We start from the raw sequence: 22216 nt of genomic DNA, 5'->3' as shown, positions 1-22216 counted from the left end.
AATCTTGTTAATGATGGCATAGAGTAGATTAACTTTTATTCATGAATGTTAAAAATACAATATCATTTGGTGAAGATAACTAAAAGCATATTACTTATAAGTGATGGCAAAGATAAAAATTGAACATCAGAGAGGTCACATGTAAGGACAGCTAATCTCATGGCACACAAGCACAAGAATGCATCACTGCTACTTGGGTTTAACAATGCTTGGCTCAAATTCACATGATATGATTCTTGTATTTGTGTATTCTAAAAGATTACACAAACATTGTTAATTGATGTGTGTTACATGCCACTTTGAAGCCACAGCAGCTGTCAACTGCACATTAAGGCTTGGTCAGACATGACGCTGGCTATCAGTGTGGGCAAAACATGCTGATGCGCCTGCAACTGTAGATAGTCAAGCATGTCACAGGCTAATGAGTACATTAGCTGCTGTGCATGACACTGTGTTCTCACTTTCCTGGGGCACATTGCCAATGGTAGACAGTATGCACACGATGTTGAATGATCTCATTGGAGGAACTTGGTTTGAAGGGATACAATGCCAATTACTAAGTTATTTTTATCGAAATAAAGCATTCTTAATTTTGGGTTAACTTGTTGTCTGACTGCCCATCAGTAGTTTATTTATTATTAGCATTACTGTTCATTGTCTGTTGGTGTGTTACTAACGAAAAAAGTTCCACAGGGGGTCTGAAGCCTGAACTGGCAATTTATCTGGTCAGCCCTGTTGAAAAAACCAAATGACCTAGTGGAGAACTGGGTCGACAGCAACGGCAGCTGCTTTGCGCGACCTCATAATTGGGAAACCTTTGACTACAGCCTGCATTTCAGTATCAAGATGGAAGCAAATCAATTCTTCATGAGCAAAGTCAGGAGCAAGACTCACAAGAATGTGGGACAAGGCGTCTGCATTGGCATGTTTAGACGTAGGTGAAAAATGGATTTTGTAATTTTAGTGAGACAAGAACAGCACCCAGCATTGTACGTGGTGTGCTGCCTTGTCAAGCAAGGAAGTGTGAGGTTTATACAAGGAAACAAACAGCTTATGGTCAGTAATAAGGTGAAACTTGGAGCCACACAAAAAACATGAAATTTCTGGAGAGCATATACTAAGACAAGAGCCTTTTCTTTCCACCTGAGGGTAATGTTGCTGTGCTGGAGTGAGAGATTTTGTGGTGAAAGCAACAGGTTGTTCAGAGCCGTCAGCATATTGATGCCCAAGAACCACACTGAGGCTGTACTGTCAGGTGTCAGTCATCAAAACTATTATCCGGAGAGAATGTAATTAAACTAGGGGCCGAGAGTAGTTTGGATTTCAACATCTGAAAATCATGTTTGCAATCTGGTCTCCAGCAAAAAGATACAATCTTGTGTATCTAGGCATGCAACAAGTTAGCCAATTTGGCTGCTCCTAGCAGGAATTTACGGTAGTAAGCTATCTTCCCTAGGAAGGCCTGAAGCTCCTTTGTGGACAAGGGGTGAGTCATAGATGTGGTCTGGCAGAGGACGAACCCCATCCCATGAGACCTCAAACCCAAAATAAACAATAGAAGGTTGAAAAAAGTGAGATTTTGTGAGGTCACTCCATCAGCTTGCAGACTGAAAGGCAGAAAACAAAGTGTGCAAATTTTTCAAGTGATCAGCCATGGAGGAACCTATGATAACAATATCATCCAGATAATTAATGCAAACCCAGGATAGGCACTGTCAACTGTTCAAAAAATTGTTGGAAAATAGCAAGGGCACTAACCACACCAAAAGGAAGGTGCAAATAATGATAGAGAAAAAAAAAGAATATTCAAAACCAGAACTTGCCAAGACTCTTAGTCCACAGGAACCCGCAGATATGCTTCAGACAAATCAATTTTAGACAGGTGCTGGCCACCTGATACTTTTGCCAACAGTTCCTTCTGACATGGGAGAGAATACATGTCCATGATCAACTGCATGTTGACATTAGTACTGAATTCGCCACAGAGTCGAACAGCTTCTGAATTACAACCAGCTGAGATGAACATTCACTAGCCATAACAGATTGCACCCCCTAGAGATTGAAGTCTTTCCAGTACTGCTTTCACTTGATCTTTCAGGGGAGCAGCAATATTTGTGCATGACAAAAACAAGGTCAAGCTGGGGATTTCAAAGGAATATGAAAGCAGAAAAATTCGTAACAAACTCTATACCTTCTGAAAACAAGTCCAAAAACTCCTCACACAGAGTTTCCAACTGAAAATATGGTATCTGATTGGACACAAGGTGAACTGTGTTGGTGATACAAAGTCCAAATGCCTGAAATTCATCCATCCCAAACAAGTTTTCAACACTGGTAGCAGCAACAACCAAAACTATAATGGAACGAACCATTGACTTGTGAGAGGCAGATACCATAAGTTGTCCCAACAGCACAATGTTCTGTTTGTTATAAGTGACCATCTCCCACATGACCTGTCTCAACAGCAGTGAGCCTAAACTCACATAGGTTTGAGAATTCAATAATGTCACTGCAGCACCTATGTCAACCTATAGCTGGTGCACTTGGCAAAAAATGCTTAACTCAATAAACAACTTGGGAGAGGTCACAAGCATTGGAGTCACACAGTTTATGCCCATGTATGTATCCTGAGCAGCCTTTGGTGAACGACACACGGAGGCGTTGTGGCCTTTCTTCTAAAAAGCATTACAATGAGGCCAGTGCTTAGGGCATGCCAAATGTTCATGCTGGACAAAACAGAAAGAAGAAGATAGAAACAGGGAATGCTGATGCTAGCACTGTGGCGGTCGTGGTTGCTGGGACTTACCTAGGACTGTTCAGCACTGGGTCTGCATGTTTCCTGCCAGCAATGCCGGTTCCTTGTGCAAGATATCTGCCGTCCCAGTGGGAACATCATGTGACCCTACTGCCACATGCCCCACATTTCAGTTTGCTCACCTGCTGCCTGAGAAACTTCAGAAGATTGTGCTATTTGCAAAACTTCTACCAACGGGGTTTTTTCACAAACTAAAGCCTTCCGGTGCATTTCCCTGTCCAGAGCTAAACAGATAATTGCATTGTGCATCACAGAGTCCGCATTAAGAGTCGTTATGGGTATCAATAACGAATCAACACTTATGGCTAAGGCCTCGAAGTTCAGCTGCCCAGTCCCTGTGTGACTGGTTTGATTTTTTGTGACATTAGTAGAGTTCAACTCATGCTGCTATGACTTACATTCATTTGTGATAGTAGTTGGACAATAAACTACACATGTGATCAAAGTAAGAACTGCAGGGCATGTAGAGGAAAAGTGGATGGATGGACCAGTGGAACGGTACTCTGTCTGTTAATGGAAACTAAGTGGTCACAGCTGAAGTAAACTGTTCAATCATGTTCAGTCAGGGCCGGTACCTTGGTGTTCACAATGACTAACTTGATGAAACTGCTCTTAAAGACTGCACATACAGAAACCATTCCATCTTCATCCTCAATCGTGTAGTAACCAAGTAATACACAAAAATGTTCCAAATAACACAAATATGGCTTTATTCATAAACCTCTGAACAATAATGGAAATAAACCTCTTCTGAATCCACATGTAACAAGACACAGAACAACTGATGCGAGTGGGAAACTCAAAGAAAACAAGGAGCATCAGTCAGCACTGCCCGCACATATATAGTCGCCAGTCGCTGGCAGACAGTGGGTGGAGACCACACTGTGCGCATGTCTCCCACCACAAGTGCCCTCCCTAGGCCAGCCCAGGCTGTTATAGTTGGCATCTGATTCATGCACACATGTGTGGCGACATCACACTCGCCACACTCACACGCATTAGTAGCAGGATGCAGCAGTTATCACAAAATTTTGTTTGGTAGGGCTCACAACACAGGTTGAGCCTAGAGTGTCTATGGATTGTAAATACAGTCCTGCATAAGAAGGAGGAGAAGGAGGAGGAGGAGGAGGAGGAGGAGGAGGAGGAGTACACGACGACGACGACGACAAGAACAAGTTATTCTACATCCATATCTATATCTGTTTGGTACCTTTCACAAGGTGGTGGCCAAGTGAAAAGCATGATAATAGTGCTCATCAAAACATACATTCTGACTATATTTTTTGATCGTGTTTTTGTTCTTTTTTGTCTGTTTCACATTTTTAAAACCTTTTGCATTACTTTTTTGGTTATTATTTTGAATGTTTCTTGTACAGTGATTTATTTGGATGACTCTTGGAATATACTATAGCCCCCTGTATATTGCTCCCATAGGGATTATGAAGATAAGATTAGATTAATTACAAAACAGATATGGGAATTTAAACAATCACCCTCCCTGCACTCCACATGTGAATGGAACAGGAATAAGACCTAATAACTGGTATAATGGGAAGTGCCATCTGCAACATATTTCACAGTGTTTGCAGAGTATGTATGTAGATGAAGGTATCAGTTATTGCTATTCAGTCTCTCTCTTCACATCAACTTCTTACATTTTAGTTGAGAAAGTAGGGAGTCAAGGATTGGTGACTATTTTTATTTTGCTAGCTAAACTAATTTTTGTAATTTTATTTAGCTTTTGTGAGCTACTGCTTCTGCTACAGTAACTTGTAAGCACACAAAACTGACTTTTTTAAAAATTGAATGAAATATTTTTATCTACTTCTAAGTCATGTCAGTGACAGGACCTGCTACTCCATAGGGTACTCTTGTCAGTAAATTAGGAATGGCCAGAATACCTGCAAAAAAGTGTCAGTCCATCATACAGGACACTCTTTTCTTTGCACCCCATCTCAGCACTACTGACAGTATCATATTTTTAGATACAGAAGAAGAAGAATGTTGAGTTATTAACCCATCATTCTTCTAAACATGTATCCTTCAGTTGTTCCACACATCTTGCTTGAGGATATCCAGCATGAAGTTGCTTGTATATCACTATGTTTAGTGACCCAGAATCAATTCTGCAGTAGAAAATACGGACTGCAACTAACATTCTTGCATCGAAAACTAATACGTGACCACTGTTCCCTTTCATTCAACATCCAAATCAGAAGTGTAGAGAATAGTCATCAACTTAAAAATACAAGTGTGAAAGGTCACAGTACTAACATCATCCAAGGAAACCCTCACTAGCTCCCTTGCTACATATCAATTCACTCTTATCAATAGACATAACCTGATCAAAATTTTGCTTGGTAACAGACTCAAGACATTATTTGACATTCTGAGCCTCACACACACCTGATACTTCTGTGGGCTTCCAAACTTGGTGGATTCAAGGCATTGTGATGCCACAGGATGATGTCGGTTTGAAGTTGTGGCCGATATACCACAGGGATCAGCTTCAGCCACATTATTTGTCACAGACTGTGCCCCATTCTAGATGATCAAGGACAGAGACATGCAGGACATCTGAAGGACACATAGTTCCACTGGCAGACATAAGCCAACATCATCCCCACCACTGCCCACACAAATACTGTTCCCAGAGCGGCATTATGACCTGTACACCTGCTGTGAGCTGCACAGCCTTAGAAAACTATTACAGAGTAACAGTTGATGCACACAGAGACAGAGCTCTGGCTTCCTCTCTGTCTCTCTCCTGGCACTCATTTTGTCAGATGCAAGTCCATAACTTCACAACCTGTAGACCAGCCCTGCCACTCGCCGCCCCCCCCCCCCCCCCCTGCCCCCTAACATTACTCCCAGCACTGCCCCTGCCGTTTTCAGGCCTACATGCCTATTAAAGGGGAAAGGATGTAGTATCCTACGAAGCCAATAATGACTCAGACGTGAAAGCAGTGACGTTAGCTATGTCCAAAACCAAAACAGCGTCGTCTTCTGATCCTGTATGCGCAGTGCATCATTGGAGTGTGTGGTGGGTGTGGCCTCTTGTGAGCCATCACTGGAGGGTAACTATCTCTGTGGAGGTGCATTAAACAGACGTCGCAGCCCCCCACCCCCTCTGACAATGCAGTGCATTGAATGAAGCTCTTAGTAATGGAAATGTTAGTACCTATTATTTGACTTGGGTATGTTATCTCATTTACACTTGTGGATTTCTGCTCTGGTACTATGAAATTTGGCTTGTTATTACTTTGGCTGGTTACTGGATATCAGTTGGTTTGTTAACTCACAACTTCATGCAGCACTCTTCTCATCAGATAGAGAATGACTTTTGCAGCTTCGCAACCCAAAGCAGTTACTGCATACAAGTGATACTATCTTCACTGATAGTACAGAAATGAATAAAATATCAAATAGAAGATGAAGAGTTATTAATCATAATTACAGTGAGGAATTCAAATTAATAAAAATGAAATTAGGACAAGATAAATAACATGAAAAATTACATCTAAACATAAATAATAACCTTTTCTATTCAAATAATTAAGGGAAAAAGAACAATGAGAGTTATGACAAAAATGATTTTGCAACAAAATTAAGGAAGACAAGGAAAGGTAACACATCTAACTCGGACTATTATATCTGCAGTAATAGCTACAATACACAGAACTGTAGGGACCTCTATGTAGAATGCGTAAAGGGGCCTTACACTCCAAGATGTGGGAGAAATCATATGGAATAGTATGTTGTCAGCTTACATCAATTAGTTAGGTCAATGAGAAAAATAAATTCACAGCTAAAATAAAGACATTTATAGTTGCCTTGCAGAATCTTCCAGAGTTCATCATACACAAGAAGTGGGAGTACTGTTTAAACTACATTGGTGTTTTTACACAAAAATGTTTCTAGGTTTAGTTTGACTTTACTAGACACATTTGTACAGACAGCATATAATATACACGATGACTTGATGTGTTCAATATCGCTGTACAAACTGACTGAAGTGTAAATAAATAAATAGGTAAAATATAAGTGAGATAGCACTGAGATATTGCATTGTATGTATTACACTGAGATATTGCAGTGTATGTATTATGATATAACACACTAACTAAGAGTCTTGTTGTGTAGTTTTATGCCATTTCTGAAACAACTATATGGTCAGCTTGGCAGCTAATAAAATGAAATATACTGAACATTTTTGTATCGGTACCATGGGTTATATATGCTTTTGAGAGATAGTAACTAGAAGTAAATGTTTAATCAGCTGTTGAAGTTTTCCATCTTTCCAAGATCCTTGGCACTTATTTATAATCCCTATTTATCATTTAAAATGTCTGCAACTTCAAATTTGGGACATGTTATGGATCAATAACATGCTTGAGATTTAAGTTCTTTCTCAATATATGAATATTCCAGTGCAAAGAAAATGCATCGAATTAACATTGTATAATGCATGGCAGAGATAGTTTCTACCAATATTATTCATTTCCTTTCCTATTCCATTTGCATATGGATCACGGAAAAAAATGACTGTCACTCAATACATATCCAAATTTTTCTTAACTTATTCTCATAGTGTCTACATGAAATAGGAGAACTGTTGTATAGTAACTCGTGAATAGCTCTTCTTTAAATTCACCCACAAGGTTTTTACAAAAGCAGTGTTATTTTTCTTCCAAAAGTTCACATTTAACTTGCCTGAATAGCTCTATTATACTTTTAAGGTGTGTACCAACACCTAGTAGCACATTTTTGAATTCATTCAATTTCTTTTGTAATGTCGACTTGGTTGTAGGTGCCTCCACTGAAACAATACTCTAGGATACACCACACAAGTATACTGTATGCAGTATTCTTTATTGCTGCATTGCACTATCTTAGGATCCACTCAAGAAGTTAAGTCTTCTTTTTCCCTTTCAAGCTATTGATTTCTCACATCTGCCCCTTTCCATATCATTTTGTTTACTAATAACCTAATTTATTCTATTTTTATAGGCTTCCTAATAAATTATAAAATCAAGAAAATTCTTAGGAAGATAGAAAAGATACACAGAAGAAAATCAGTAACCATAAAATACTAAAACATTTTACAAGTTGAACACTAATTATAAAACCGCAAAGGACTTAAACTTAATTACTTTGTATGTATTCTGTGAATTGAAACTCTAAAGACTGTAAAATACACAAGAGATTCATTCTGATGCATTTTCATTGGAAAAAGAAAAAAAAGAAAAAAAAGGTTACTGTAGGAAAAAATGTGATAGGACACACACACACACACACACACACACACACACACACACACACACACACACACACAAAGGCAGACATTATTTCTTTAAGATGTAACTGAATCTCAAGAATACATACCATGGCATGTTCTGCCATCAGCACCAAGACGATAACCACTTGGACAGCTGCATCGGTAACTTCCTGGTTCATTTGTACAGAAACCAACACACAGCTTACGGTCTTTGAATTTTTCACATTCATCTATATCATCACATGATCTGTGGAAAATTAAACAGACTTTAATTCCAAGATACACATTTTGAATATGAAACAATCTCTTCTGCAGGCAGATTTAGGTATGCATCATGCTTACCGATTATCAATATTACGCACATATCCAGCATCACATGCACATCGATATGATCCCCATAAGTTTATACAATTTTGCTGACAAATTCCTGCTGTCTCTGAACATTCATCAATATCTGTAAAGAATAAAGACTGATACAAGTACTTACAAAGAGTGAGCATTTGCTAGTTATTGAGAGATAGAGTACAAGATGATTTATATTTATAATTACTATCACACAATATGGAATTAACTGAATTTCCAGCCTTTTTCATCTGTTAACAGACTGGGAAACTGTAATTACACCATCTTCAATAGAGATGTGAGAAAGTTGTGGTAGTAAATTGCAGTTGTGGATTATTGCCACTTAGCAAGCCTGAAGAGTATGTTTGACAACCTAACTGAAAATTTTATATTAATTCACATGTGATGGCAGGATTATTTCATGGAGTGTGAGTATTTTGTCATATATGTAACTGCTAAGTGAAGGTTGCTGTGAATATTGCCTGTAGAGCATAGGACTCTGTTGTTGTTGGTTGATGATAATTATGATGAGGTTGATAGATAAGAATGTGAGCAGGTGAAATTCAGTGCTGGCATAGAGCCCACTTCTCTTCAATTCAAATTTCAAGGTTGAAAATAACGTCTTCTTCTTGTTCTTGTTCTTCTTCTTTTTTGCCAGTGCCACCTGTGAATCACAAGGGTCTCATCAAACACCTGTCTCCTCCATTCATCTCTTGACTTCACCAGCCTTCTTCTGTTCTGCACTCCTAATCTTTTCAGATCCATTTCCACATTATACAGCAATCACAACCTTGGACTTGAGCGGTTACACTCTGGCTTTGCAAATAGCACCTTCTTTGTTATTCACTGTTCTTCCATTCTCTGCATATGTCCCAAACACTTTAACATTCATCCCTAGTTCATGAAGTTCTGGATTGGTCCTAATTTCCCAAGCACTGTTATCACGGACTGCTCCATATATCTTCTTCAGTACTTTGTGTTCCATGTATCCATGGTATTTCTGGCTTGTGTTATTGTCCATGTTTCAGATCCACATGTAATAACAGATTTTATAATCATTTTGTAAACTGCCATCTTCAACTGTCTTAAGATGTTGCACGATTGTAGCAGGTTAAGGACACTGTAATATCACCTGTTGCCTGCAGCTATTCTTGCCTTTATCTTTGTTGGTAAAATATTATCTTCCATAACAATTCCTCCCAAATACATAAAATAATTTACTCTTTCAAACCCTTCAAACTGCTCAACATTTCTTCACCTTGTTTTATTTCTGGAGTTGATCATATACTTTGTTTTTCCCTTACTTGTTTCACATGCCAAAACTAAATAGTTTCCCAGTAATCATGGTTAGACAATAAGTTGAGAATGTGGGTCTCACGGGAGCCGTGCCAGAGCTAAGTCCCTGCAGTCGCACTATCCTCTGTGTCCTCAGTGGCTCAGATGGATAGAGCATCTGCAATGTAAGCAGGAGATCCTGGGTGCAAGTCCCGGTTGGGATCTTATCTCCCCCACAGATCTACAGTTCCTCATCTCCAGCTAGAGTCACTTCTTCCAATGTTGGTTCCTCTCCATAATTATTGCTATCAACTTGTTCCACCAGTTCTTCTGCATATTCCTAGATTTCCCCAGATTTCAATAGTTCTTTAAAATATTCTTCCCAGCTTTCTATAATTCTGGCTCTTCCTCTGATCTGCTTTCCTTATTTATCCCTACATATCACTGTGCAAGAATGCCATCCTTATTTTATCTCTTTTATTCCCTTAAATAATCTTCTAATATCCTTTTCATTTCTATGTTTCTCAGTGTCTTTGAATCTATTTTTTTTCCCAAATTCTCTCTTTTTCCTTCAGCAAATAGTTTTGCTTTAAATCTTTTCTCTTTATACATTTGTCTGGCAGCCAGAGTTTCTCCCTAGAGCATCTTATTCCCTGCACTGTTCCATCTGTCAATCACCTTCTCACAGTCATCATCAGACCACTCACTTCTTCTACCTTTGTTTTCCAGTTCTAGCTTGGATTCCATTGTCCGTGATATTGTTCTTTCCATTAGTTGCCACTGCACCTCAGAGCTAGCTTTCTCCTCAATGACAATAATTCTCCTCCCTTCATCCATTTCTCTTTGGAATTCTGTTCTTCCCCTCTCATTGGTAATGACTGGTTCCACATTAGAATTCCTTTCCCTTTCTACACGGTTATAAGTTGTTGTCAGTATCTCTGCTTACACCTTGCCACCACCTTGGTCTGAATCAATATCTGCCTTCCTTCTCACTTTAACATTCTTAATGTCTGAGCTATGCCTTATTTGGACAAGTTCATGATCTATTGTCCCCATCCAAAGATTTCCATGTCCCTTTATGGATATTCTTTCACGGGAATATGGTGTTGTTTATGGAAACGTTTTTGCTTATAGTGAAATAAACCAACTCAATCCATTGTCCTCGCACTCTTCATGTAGATTGTAACATATTCGGTCTCAACAGGGTTTCCCAACTTGGCATTCATATCTCCTAGAATCACTGACACATTATTTTCAGCTATATGTGTCTTCAAGCTGTTCATAAAAAGAGTCTTTAGCTGCACATAACTCGCATTGCTAGGATTCGTACCAGTTGTCCTGTGACATGTATCATCACACTAGCACCTGTTAATGATCTTGCTTTGCAAAAAGGTGATATTTCAGTCATGGCATAATCTGCCTATCCTGATTTAGTTATAAACTGTACTCAAGGGAAGTACTAACATTGCTCCTACATCACTTTCTCTCTGCAGTCTCACCAGATTCATGGCACTGTAATAGTTGCCCAAATATAAGATAGAAAAAATTGGGGCAAGGGCGTTTTAAGTCCAAGAATTCCCTTGACAGTTTTTGATAAACATTTACTCTCTTTCATTCAAAAGAATACAATAATTACACTATACAATGGCAACATTTAACACAGGTACTGGCATTAAATTATCACATTCAGGGTCATGAAAATATAATTTGTTATGGTAATTTGATTGTAATAAAGATTTGCATGTCTTCACCCATAGTCTTTGAAAACTACTATTTGTATCACCATGAGTAATAACTACATAAATGCAACAGAGTTTATACAGTCATTCATCTTTAGTTTTTAGTTGTCATTTATGAAAGAGTAAAGTTGCTACATAAAAGAAAAAAATGAATTACAGTTTCTCAAACATTTCTTCATTATACAAATGACTCTTCTAGTAGATGTTTTACACAAATACTTTTTCTATAACTGGCATTTAGTTCTGTGTGTTATACGAAGTGTGTTGGCAGTCACCAAACACACCAAACAGTGAGACATTACTACAACCAATATCATGACCACTACCAGAGTGTCAGGCTTCCAATTTCTCTTTGTGTGTCTTGTACATCTACATCTACATTTACATACATACTCCGCAAGCCACCTGATGGTGTGTGGCGAGGGTACCCTGAGTACCTCTGTCAGTTCTCCCTTCTATTCCAGTCTCATATTGTTCGTGGAAAGAAGGATTGTCGGTATGCCCCTGTGTGGGCTCTAATCTCTCTGATCTTATCCTAATGGTCTCCTCGCGAGATATACATAGGAGGGAGCAATATACTGCTTGACTCTTCGGTGAAGGTATGTTCTCGAAACTTTAACAAAAGCCCGTACCGAGCTACTCAGTGTCTCTCCTGCAGCGTCTTCCACTGGAGTTTATCTATCATCTACGTAACGCTTTCGCGATTACTAAATGATCCTGTAATGAAGCGCGCTGCTCTCCATTGGATCTTCTCTATCTCTTCTATCAACCCTATCTGGTACGGATCCCACACTGCTGAGCAGTATTCAAGCAGTTTTGCTTGAACTACTATGAAGTGCCCTTCCCTCTTTTGGTATGATTCACCTGAATCCCATGCTTACTGTCATTCAAGTACTCAACTAAGATAGGAAAGGAATCTCAAGGTGATAAAACTTAAATCAGTTTTAAGTATGTCACTATTGACCTACATATTCAGTAACTGTTGGATAAGGTTTTCCAAGAGCACTTCACTACTCCTGGAATCAAAATATTCTCAAACATTTCATTAAAGAAATTACTGTTAGCATTGCAAACAGCTTAAAAGTTGCCAATAAGATGTTCATGTCATAAGTTTCTTTCTTTATTCTTGAGTTCCCTTTTTCTATGAACAACAATTGTATGATGAATCAGTCAAAAACATAAACCACAGGGCATCTTGGAATCAAAACACACAAAAAATATTTAACATGTACATTTCTGTATAGAAAAAAGATGACAAATTTTCTTATTGTAAAATTTGCTAACTTTTACGCGTATTAAATTAATTTCATTGTATGTAAAATTAGATACCTCTACAATGACCATCACAAACATGATATAACCAAGTATACACAACACCAAGATACACTGGCATGCAAACTTTAAGGAAGGAAGTAACTTTTGCATAATAATCCACAGCAAAGTAATGTAGCTTGATGGCACTTAGTGCATATATAGACAGGACTGCTGCATTATAATACAGAAGGTAACTGAAAGAAATACACAAATCAGAGGAGCAGGAATGACACTTTTGCTCAAAGGCAATAATTGCAGTGCAGTCACTGCATGATTGTCCCCTGGACATTAAAAGAGATGGGACATGGTTTTTAATAAGGTGAATGACCACCATGGACAGCAATGCATGCTCTGCAAACTGCTCCCTTGCTAGCCACAAGGTTGGTAAGAAGTTATTGTCATTGGGCATTCCATTCCTCCATGAGAGCAGCTGACAACTGCTGGTTGGTCATTGGTGCTTGAGACTTGTTGCAATATGTCTCCAAAATGCATCCCACATGCATTTTATGGGATTCAAGTCAGGGGAATGGGCAGCCCTATCAATTTGCTGCATATCCTCTTGTTCCAGAGGCTCTCCACCTGCACTGATCAATGTGGTCCCGCATTGTCATCCATAAAAAGCAGTGAGGGCTGAATGCACCCCTGAAAAGATGAATTTGGGGGAAAGAGTACAGTGTTACAATAACACGGACTGGTGACTGTATTATACTCAAAGATTTAGATATCAGTACACCTATGCAACATTATGCCTCCCCACACCACAACACTTGGGCCACCAAAATGATCATGTGTGATAACACTCCTCTGTGTACTACCTGTTCCCACCTCTTACCATATGCAGGTATGCAATGCACCCAGGAACACTGTCCAACATGATCACTTTGGTGGCCATGTTTTATGGTGTGGGTAGGCATAATGCTGCATTGGCGTACTGACCTACAAATCTTTGAACATGTGACACTCACCATACAATGTTGTTGTCATACTGTACTCCATCCTCATGTGTATCTCTTCATAGGTTCATTTGACCTTAACTTCATTTTTATGGATGACAGTGCATGACTGTATCGAACTGCACAAGTGGAGGTGCTCTTGGAGTGAGAGTATATTTGGTGAACAGCCTGGCCTGCCTGTTCCCCTAATTTACATCTCATAAATAATGTGTGGGATGCATTGGCAAGACACATGCACCAACGACCTTCCAGCAGAGTCAACCACACTGGTGGAGCAATGACTGCCGTACCACAAGAACTCCTTACCAAACCTTTGGCCACCATGGGAGCATGTTGCAAAGCATGCATTTCCATCTGTGGTGATCAAACACCCTATTAAGAAGAATGTATGTCCCATCTTCTGTAATATCCTTGGGACCATCATAAATTGCAGTGATTTTAGTGAAATTATTGTCTTTGAGTAAAAGTGTAATTTCTGTTTGTCTCGTTGCATATTTCTTTCAGCTAACTTCTGTACTATACTGTAGAAGTTATTTCCACATATGGTCCAAGTTTCATCAAGCCATGTTATCATAGTGACACATCATGTGAAAGTTTACTTTCATCCTTAAGTTCTGCACACTAAAATTGCATGACTTCATTTGTAAATAACACCAACTGATAAAATGCTGATATTTAACAAGCCATAAAGAAAATTTGTACTAAGACACATACTATACAACAGTTAAAATTACCTAAACATGTTCTTCCTCCTGGTTCCTGTCTAAATCCTTCCTTGCATATACAATCGTAAGAACCTGGGGTGTTGCGACATTCTGAATTTCTGGCACATACCTGCTCACAGGAAATTCAATCAAAATTAAAAACATTTTGAATTCACATGACTAACATAATTCTGAAATATGATATTTGTGACTTATAAAACAAAACAAATTAAGTGAGAAAATTACATATAACAATTAAAAAAAAAAAAAAAAAATTACCTGTCCTGAATAGCGATTACACTCGTCAATATCATGGCATTCCTTTTTCCAGATGGTGTAGCCACTTGGGCACTTGCATGCATATCCTCCAGCTGTATTTTGACATATTTGAGTAGGTCCACAGTCATGCTTGTTGAGGAGACACTCATCAATGTCTGTAAAGCAATGTGATAATTTGTAATGTTCATAATTATAGAAGATTTAGTAAATTACTATAAAAAAGTAGTTTCTATGCACACCAGACCAAAAATTAGTCACCCCAGAAGACATCATGCTAATAACAGGTAATGTCACCTTTAGCCTTGATAATGACCTCAATTCAGCAAGCCGTGCAGAGTGGCTACGTTACAGGCGCCCTGCACCGACTGCGCGGCCCCTCCCGCCTCGGGCGCGCGCGGGTGCGTGTGTGTGTGTGTGTGTGTTTGTGTGTGTGTGTGTGTGTGTGTGTGTGTGTGTGTGTGTGTGCGCGCGTGCGTGTGTTTTGTTCTTAGTATAAGTTAGTTTAAGTAGTGTGTAAGTCTAGGGCCGATGACCTCAGCAGTTTGGTCCCTTAGGAATTCACACGCATTTGAACAAAATCCAGTTCAGCAAGAAACAGAATCCACCAGTTTCTTCCTTATCCAGCTGAAGCAACCAACTGATGCTTATATACTGTAGAGTCATTAAATTGCAGCCATGTTCACTGCTACATTTCAAGTGCAGATCTATGAACATGGCTGTTGTAATCCTGAAATAAAGGATACTCACCATAAAGATGGAGATGAAATGGCAATACTTGGCCACTGAAAGTGTTGAAATAAAAATCCTGGTTCATGATCACAGTGACCTAAATCAGCATGCTCACATCATGCCACAATAAATACCAAAACATCACATAGCTACTTCTGGCCTGAATGACACTCTCCGCACACTGCAGATTAAATGCCTCATTGGGCTGTCAGTGCCGTCTCAGTGATTTCCATCATTTGAAAAAAAGGAAAAAAAATCATGACTTGTTGGGCCACATTACACACTTCCAATTAGCTACTTTCCATTTTCTTTGTTGTTTGGCCCATTGAAAATGAGTAACTTTATTTGACACTGAGAGCTACAATTTTTTGCAAGATGTCCAACTCAAAACGACCATTGCATGCAGTTCCCTTCACAGTGGTTGCTCAGAAACTGGTTGAGATCAACTGCGTTCATCAGTACCAGAAATTGTGACTGAGTTAGAAATCAACTGTCACTGACAAGGCATGACACTTGTTCCTGGTCCCTATCAGTTAGGATCTTTTTATGATTACTATTTTTACGCAGTGTTACATGGTTGCAAATGGTACACCATTATTTGTGGACATGTTTGACAGTCAGTGGTCATACACCACAAAATCAGTTGATTTCATTAATGGTTTTCTCAAGGACACATCCAAACACAATACATCCATTTTTTAATTTTCTCACTTCTCCTCCTTGAGCCATATTCCTCTGCTGATCCCATACAACCAACTGGTAAGTACACTGAAATTCATTGCCATGATTTACATTAGTGATGGAGGGTAAGATGTAACTGGCCAATGTTTATTTCAAATACTATACTGCCTTGGCAGCAAATCTCATCCCTTTGTCTGTTTTGCTACTCCACTAATGTTTATGTGAAAATATGTTGTACCTTATCATCAGTACAGTTCATGCATCTCCCTTTATGTAAGATACTGTACTGCCTAATTATAAGGAAATTTCATCTTTGTCATTGTAATATACTACAGAGGGCATGGAAAAGTAAAAATAGGAGTAGATGGTACACAATTCTGGTGATGTGCATGATACATAGTAATTTTTATTATGTTGACATATATCTATGATTATTTTTGTTTTTCTCACACACATTAATCATTATGTAACATCATCTGAAGTAATTTAATGAGAAGGTTCATCATCGTCAAGAGCTTTTTTGGCGTCTGTCATATAAACAAGATATTGTGCCATTAATCCTTTCAACTTTGTCTTTCCCTATACCACTGACTGCAAGCTGTTTGATGATGGGTGAGAGGATGTGTGGTCAGCAGCACCCTTGCTCTTTCCCAATTGCCAGCAAACTGTTTTGTTACTTGATCAATTTTTGTAATTTTGCACAAAATAGAAATTATTTTTCATTCAGTGGTTAAGGTCATCAGAACATTTAACCTTAGTCATAAAGTATAAACAATTGTGTAAACTAATATACCAAAAAAAATTGTTTACCTGACCTTTTACAAATATATGGTCCTCTCACTGAGAATATCGTGTATTGTTCTAGGCCATTTCCTAACAATTTCAGATGTCACATTAGACCTTGATGTACTGCCCATAATGTGTATCATTGCTAGATTGGAAACTGACTGCAAGCCCTAGACAGCCTGACAGAGCCCTAGATAGTATGACACCTGCATTCTTCTCAGCAAATAAAATACAGTGATCCAAAATTTATTACAGCTGAATGGGTTATACTGATCTGTCAATGATCTTGAGATCTGCAGATCAAATAAATTTTATATTGAAAGTTAAGATGACATACACCACAAGTTTGATTATGTCAAGTTTTATAAAAATACAATGAGTTGAAATTTGGCACTTGAGTAATTATAAAACTACCTTGGGATGTAATTTATCAACTGTGATGGGTCTTCACATCTTACAATTAGGTCTCATTTGACAGTGTTGATATACCTAGCTGTATGTGTGGAGAGGTTATACTATATCAAATGAATTACAATGAACTATGACTCCTTTATCTACATGATGAAGTAAGCTTGATCTGTCAGAAGAACTTTTGGTAGGTTCTACATAGTGACAAGCCTGAGTAGTGCTACTGTACAAACATTTACTCATATGTTAAGCTGATTTCCTTTGGTGAAAAAGAGGAACAAAACAAACTTAATCAACAAACATGTGACATCAAATGTGTCTTCCACGTTATAAATTTCATAGTACTTTAACTTACAATGAAATACTGTAAAACACGCACTAAGACAAAAAAATGACGCACTATGAAGGAATTATCAGAATTTGATGGAAGTAGATGGATGTGATGTACAAATACAGACAAATAAATGATTAAAATTTCAGAAAAATGGGATGATTTACTCAAGAGAAAGCGCTTAACAAATTGACCAAGTCAATAATGTGTTGGTCCACCTCTGCCCTTTATGCAAGCAGTTGTTCAGCTTGGCATTGATTGATCATGTTGGTGGATGTCCTTCTGAGGGGTAGTGTTCCAATTTCTGCCCAATTGGTGCATTAGATCATCAGAGTCCCAAGCTGGTTGAAAGACTCTGTCCATAATGCTACAAATGTTCTTAATTGGGGAGTGTTCTGGTGACCTTCCAGGCCAAGGTTGGATTTGGCAAACATGAAGAAAAGCAGTAGAAACTCTTGCCGTGTGCGAGCGGGCATTGTCTTACTGAATTGTAAGCCCAGGATGGCTTGCCACAAAGGGCAACAAAACAGGTCACAGAATATCACCAACATGCCACTGTGTTGTAAGGGTGCTCAGATGACAAACAAAGGGCTCCAGCTGTGAAAAGAAATGACACAACAAACCATTGCACCTGGCTGCCAGGATATATGGCGGGCAACAGTCAGGTTGGCATCCCACTGCTGTTAGGGGCTTGTCCAAACATGTCTTTGACCTGGTATCTCACTGACTGGACTGAACTTGTTTTCATTGATGAGTTCCACTTCAAACTGCGCCCCAATGACCAGCAAAGATGTGTCTGCAGATGCCCCAGATAATGGTAGGATACCAACCTGACTGTTGCTCCTCATATGGCCTGACAACCATGAGTGATGGTCTGGGGAGTCATTCCTTTTCTTAGCAGGATCCATTTGGTTTTCATCCATGGTAGCCTTACAGCACAGCAACACTGTACACCCTATTTTGTTGCCCTTCATGGTAAGCCATTCTGGGCTTACATTTCTGCAAGGTAATGACCACCCACACACAATGAGAGTTTTTACTGCTTGTCTTTGTGCTTGCCAAACCCTACCTTGTGCAGAAAAGTCATCATATCTCTCTGCAATTGACACTGTTTGCAGCATTACGGGCAGAGACCTCCAACCGGGTAGGGAATTTGACAATCTAATGCACCAATTGGACAGAATTTGGCATGATATCCCTAAGGGTATATGCAACAACTCTGCCAATCAATGCCAAGCCAAACAGCTGCCTGCATAAGAGCCAGAAGTGGACCAATGTGTTACCGACTTGCTCAATTTTTTAAGTCCTTTCTCTTGAATAAATCTATTTTTCTTAAATTGTAATCATTTGTTTGTCTGTAAATGTACATCACATCACTGATTTCCATCCCATCCAGATAATTCCTTTGTGATGTGTGTGTGTTTTTTTTTTTTTTTTTTTTTTTTTTTTTTTTTTTTTTTTTTTTTTTTTTTTTTTTTTCGTAGAATGTATATGCACCAGTGGATAGGATGCAGTAAGCAAGTAGTAATTAAGGCATAACAATTTTGCTTTGGATACAAAAGATCAATTTTTTAATGTTAAAAGAAAATGGTACTTTGGCAGTCCTGGTCAAACAAATGTAAACTATTATTAAATAAACACAAAGAGTGTTAACTGATGACTTCCACAATTAAATTTTATTTTGTAATGTATCTTACCGAAACACTGTGTTCCCTCTGGATTAAGCTCATATCCTTCAGCACAGTGGAGAAGATTGACACACCTATAGGAGCCCATCTCGTTCACACAGCGCTGATTTCTTTTGCAAGCACCAGGATTCTCACATTCATTTATGTCTGAAAAGTCCAGTATGTGATCTCAAATATTATTAATTTTCTTTGTACTAATATAGTAAGGTTAGTAGAAACATATTTTGTTACTGGATTTGAAGCTGTCCTATGATCAACTTCAGTATAATTATGCCAGTTTTAAATTTCTACGTATGCAATAATTTTATGCATAGTGAGTACATTAAGCATCTCTCAATTTTATAGACACAACACAATACATCAAAAACTTTCTCTACAATCATTCATGAAATACATTGATATATGACACAAAGTTATGAGCACAAATGCTCTGAATGGAACAAATGTTGATTGGCTGCTCGCCAATGTACACAGTGTGGTGAATCAATGTCTGCAACCTTCTTGTTTGGAATACTTTAAAATTCACACAGACAGCAAATAATTGCTAAATAGAACTACTGACTGGAGGCATGAGGGCTCTGCTGATTCGTAATTAGCATGCAAACTAGTCATGTTGCTTCCACATTCTGATAAGAAGATTTACTCAGGCCTGGGCTGATGCTGTTTAGAGCATAGATATTTCGAAATTTAGAACTGTTCACGAGTCTGAGCAACTTTTAAGGTTCTGGAAGGATAATGTACCCTGGTTAGTGTTGTCTAAGACCCTACTGCCATGTGAAAGTACCTGATGTTGATATTCTGGTCCAAGTGAAAGAAATTTGAGGGAAGTGAGGTAAGGAACTACAGGAATTGCTTTACTGCATGGAGACTGTGTCCTCTGCACCCACATTTTGCAACAAGAAGTATCACAAAATGAAATGTAATATGGATTAATAAACACAGCTGCTTAAAATACATTTTGTTTAGAGACCTTAAGGGGAGATGGTGACAGAAATCATGAAAAAAATCACAGATCTTTTTATTTTCTTATTTGAAACAAAATATAATCGAGATAGATTATTATCCTAAAATTTTCTTTGATATTCAAACTACAAATGGTATAAAAAATTAAAATCATAAGCAGTGTAATGTGCAATGCCCACTTCTCAAGGTACCCTGTGGAGGAAAAATTTTCTTGTTCAATTTTGCCTGTGAACCTGGAAAATATAGCTTTAGAAGGCTGTGTTTTTTTTTTGTATATAACATCAGAGTGCTGTGGAGCCATTTTGTGGTACAAGCAATGTGTTGTAGAAGGCTGTGGAGCATTGTAAACAAGTTTTGTGCTGTTTCGTGGAATTTGAGTGAAGATGGATTTATTGCCTTATTCTTTTGGCATGGTTGAATAAATTGATCGTTTTTTACACTGCCTAGGCCTGGTAAAGTATTCAAAAATATAGTAAGTTCCATATTTCCAATATGAAGCGAAAAACTTACATTAAGGTTATGGTAAAGCCTGCAGATGCAGACATTAGCTTGTCTCCAAGTGCATCTAAACTAAAACTTAGAAAAGGTATTGTATCAGAAGAAACAAATCATAGCAGAAATACAGGTTTCAGAGTTGTGGATCTGTAATTGGTGGCAGAAGCACTTAGAAAAGCCTGCAAGTGCTCTTTTTGTGGATTAAATATGAATTTTGTGGACGATGGAAAGAGGGAGGGTTTGGTTTTGCACATTGCACATTTTATGTCAAAACTGTGATGCTGGCACACCATTCAAGACATCAAAGGCCAGTAATAGAATATATGAAGCCAATATGCGATTTTTTTTATGGACTAAGATGTATAGGGATTGGAAGAATGGTGGAAACCTGTTATGTGGTATTATCAACATGCCTGGTCCTCCCCTACAATTTACAGCAATGAACACCATTCTCCTCAACATAGTTGCAGAAGTAAGTGAAGAGAGCATGAAAATGGCAGTCCAGGGGGCAATTCAAGAAAATTGTGTGGCAGTTAATATCAAAGATATAGCAGTTTCCTGTGACAGTCCTGCATGAAAAGGGAGCATACTAAAATGCGTGGAGTTTCAACAGTCATTAGTGTCAACACAAGTGCCTTGCACAAGAAATATAATAATGTAGGTAAAGAAACAGAATGGTAAGAAACTCACAAAGTTAAGTCAGTCCTGTGGAAAAGAATGCACTACTAAAAAACCAGAGTGCTTCGGCCATATTCAGAAGGTTATGGGTGGATGATTCAGAAGACTTGTTGCAGAGAATAAAGGCAAGCTACTAGAGGATGGAAAGCAACTAGGAGGTAAAAGCAGACTACCAAAGAAAAGAACTGACAGCCTGCAAGTCTATTATGGTGCTGCAATTAGAAATAACCTCACAGATTTGGACAGTATGAGGAAGGCAGTATGGGCCATTTGGTTTCATTACTTGCTGACAGACACTACCCTCAACATGGCCTATATTCTAATGAATGGTGCAAATTTATGAAAAGCAAGGAAAGTGGGGAAGCTATAGCCATAAAAATAATCTTCCTTATGAGGTTGCAATGGCCATTAAACCAACTTTTCATACACTGGATTCACCAGAACTGCTGTCTGATGGCAAAACGCAGAAGCTAAAAGAAATTTTCAATGTCTTATTTGGAAGATATGTCCAAAGACTGTGTTTGTTTCCAATTTGGTAGTGAAGATTTCTGCTTTGGAAGCTGTAGCAGTATTCAATTATGGGAATGTGGCAAGACTTCACATCCTCAGCAAGGTGGGCTTTACACCTGGAGTCTTCACTGAGCAGATCATCGATAGGCAATGAATCACAAAGGCAGAGACTTCAGTACAGAATATAAAAAAAACTGCTAGGCAAAGGAGGAGAGGAGCTAAAAGAGCTGCAACAGATGATGAGGAAG

The 22216-nt window shown here is 38.5% G+C and overlaps 1 protein-coding gene across 2 annotated transcripts in view; it reads right to left on the bottom strand.

The window, feature by feature from the left end:
- Nucleotides 1–22216, bottom strand: part of LOC126470467 (fibulin-1-like) — a 660942-nt gene that overhangs the window by 18111 nt on the left and 620615 nt on the right. For both annotated transcript variants that reach the window (XM_050098327.1, XM_050098328.1), the window contains 5 exons: nucleotides 19332–19469; nucleotides 14700–14854; nucleotides 14451–14550; nucleotides 8436–8547; nucleotides 8201–8340 (listed from right to left, as the gene is read on the bottom strand). In XM_050098327.1, the coding sequence (XP_049954284.1) occupies nucleotides 8201–8340; nucleotides 8436–8547; nucleotides 14451–14550; nucleotides 14700–14854; nucleotides 19332–19469 (645 nt within the window). The remainder of the gene's footprint in view (nucleotides 1–8200; nucleotides 8341–8435; nucleotides 8548–14450; nucleotides 14551–14699; nucleotides 14855–19331; nucleotides 19470–22216) is intronic.

The sequence above is a fragment of the Schistocerca serialis genome, chromosome 3, assembly GCF_023864345.2.
Source record: "Schistocerca serialis cubense isolate TAMUIC-IGC-003099 chromosome 3, iqSchSeri2.2, whole genome shotgun sequence".
Lineage (NCBI taxonomy): Eukaryota > Metazoa > Arthropoda > Insecta > Orthoptera > Acrididae > Schistocerca > Schistocerca serialis.
The sequence above is the reverse complement of the archived record's forward strand: the minus strand, read 5'-3'. Positions and strand labels throughout refer to the sequence as shown.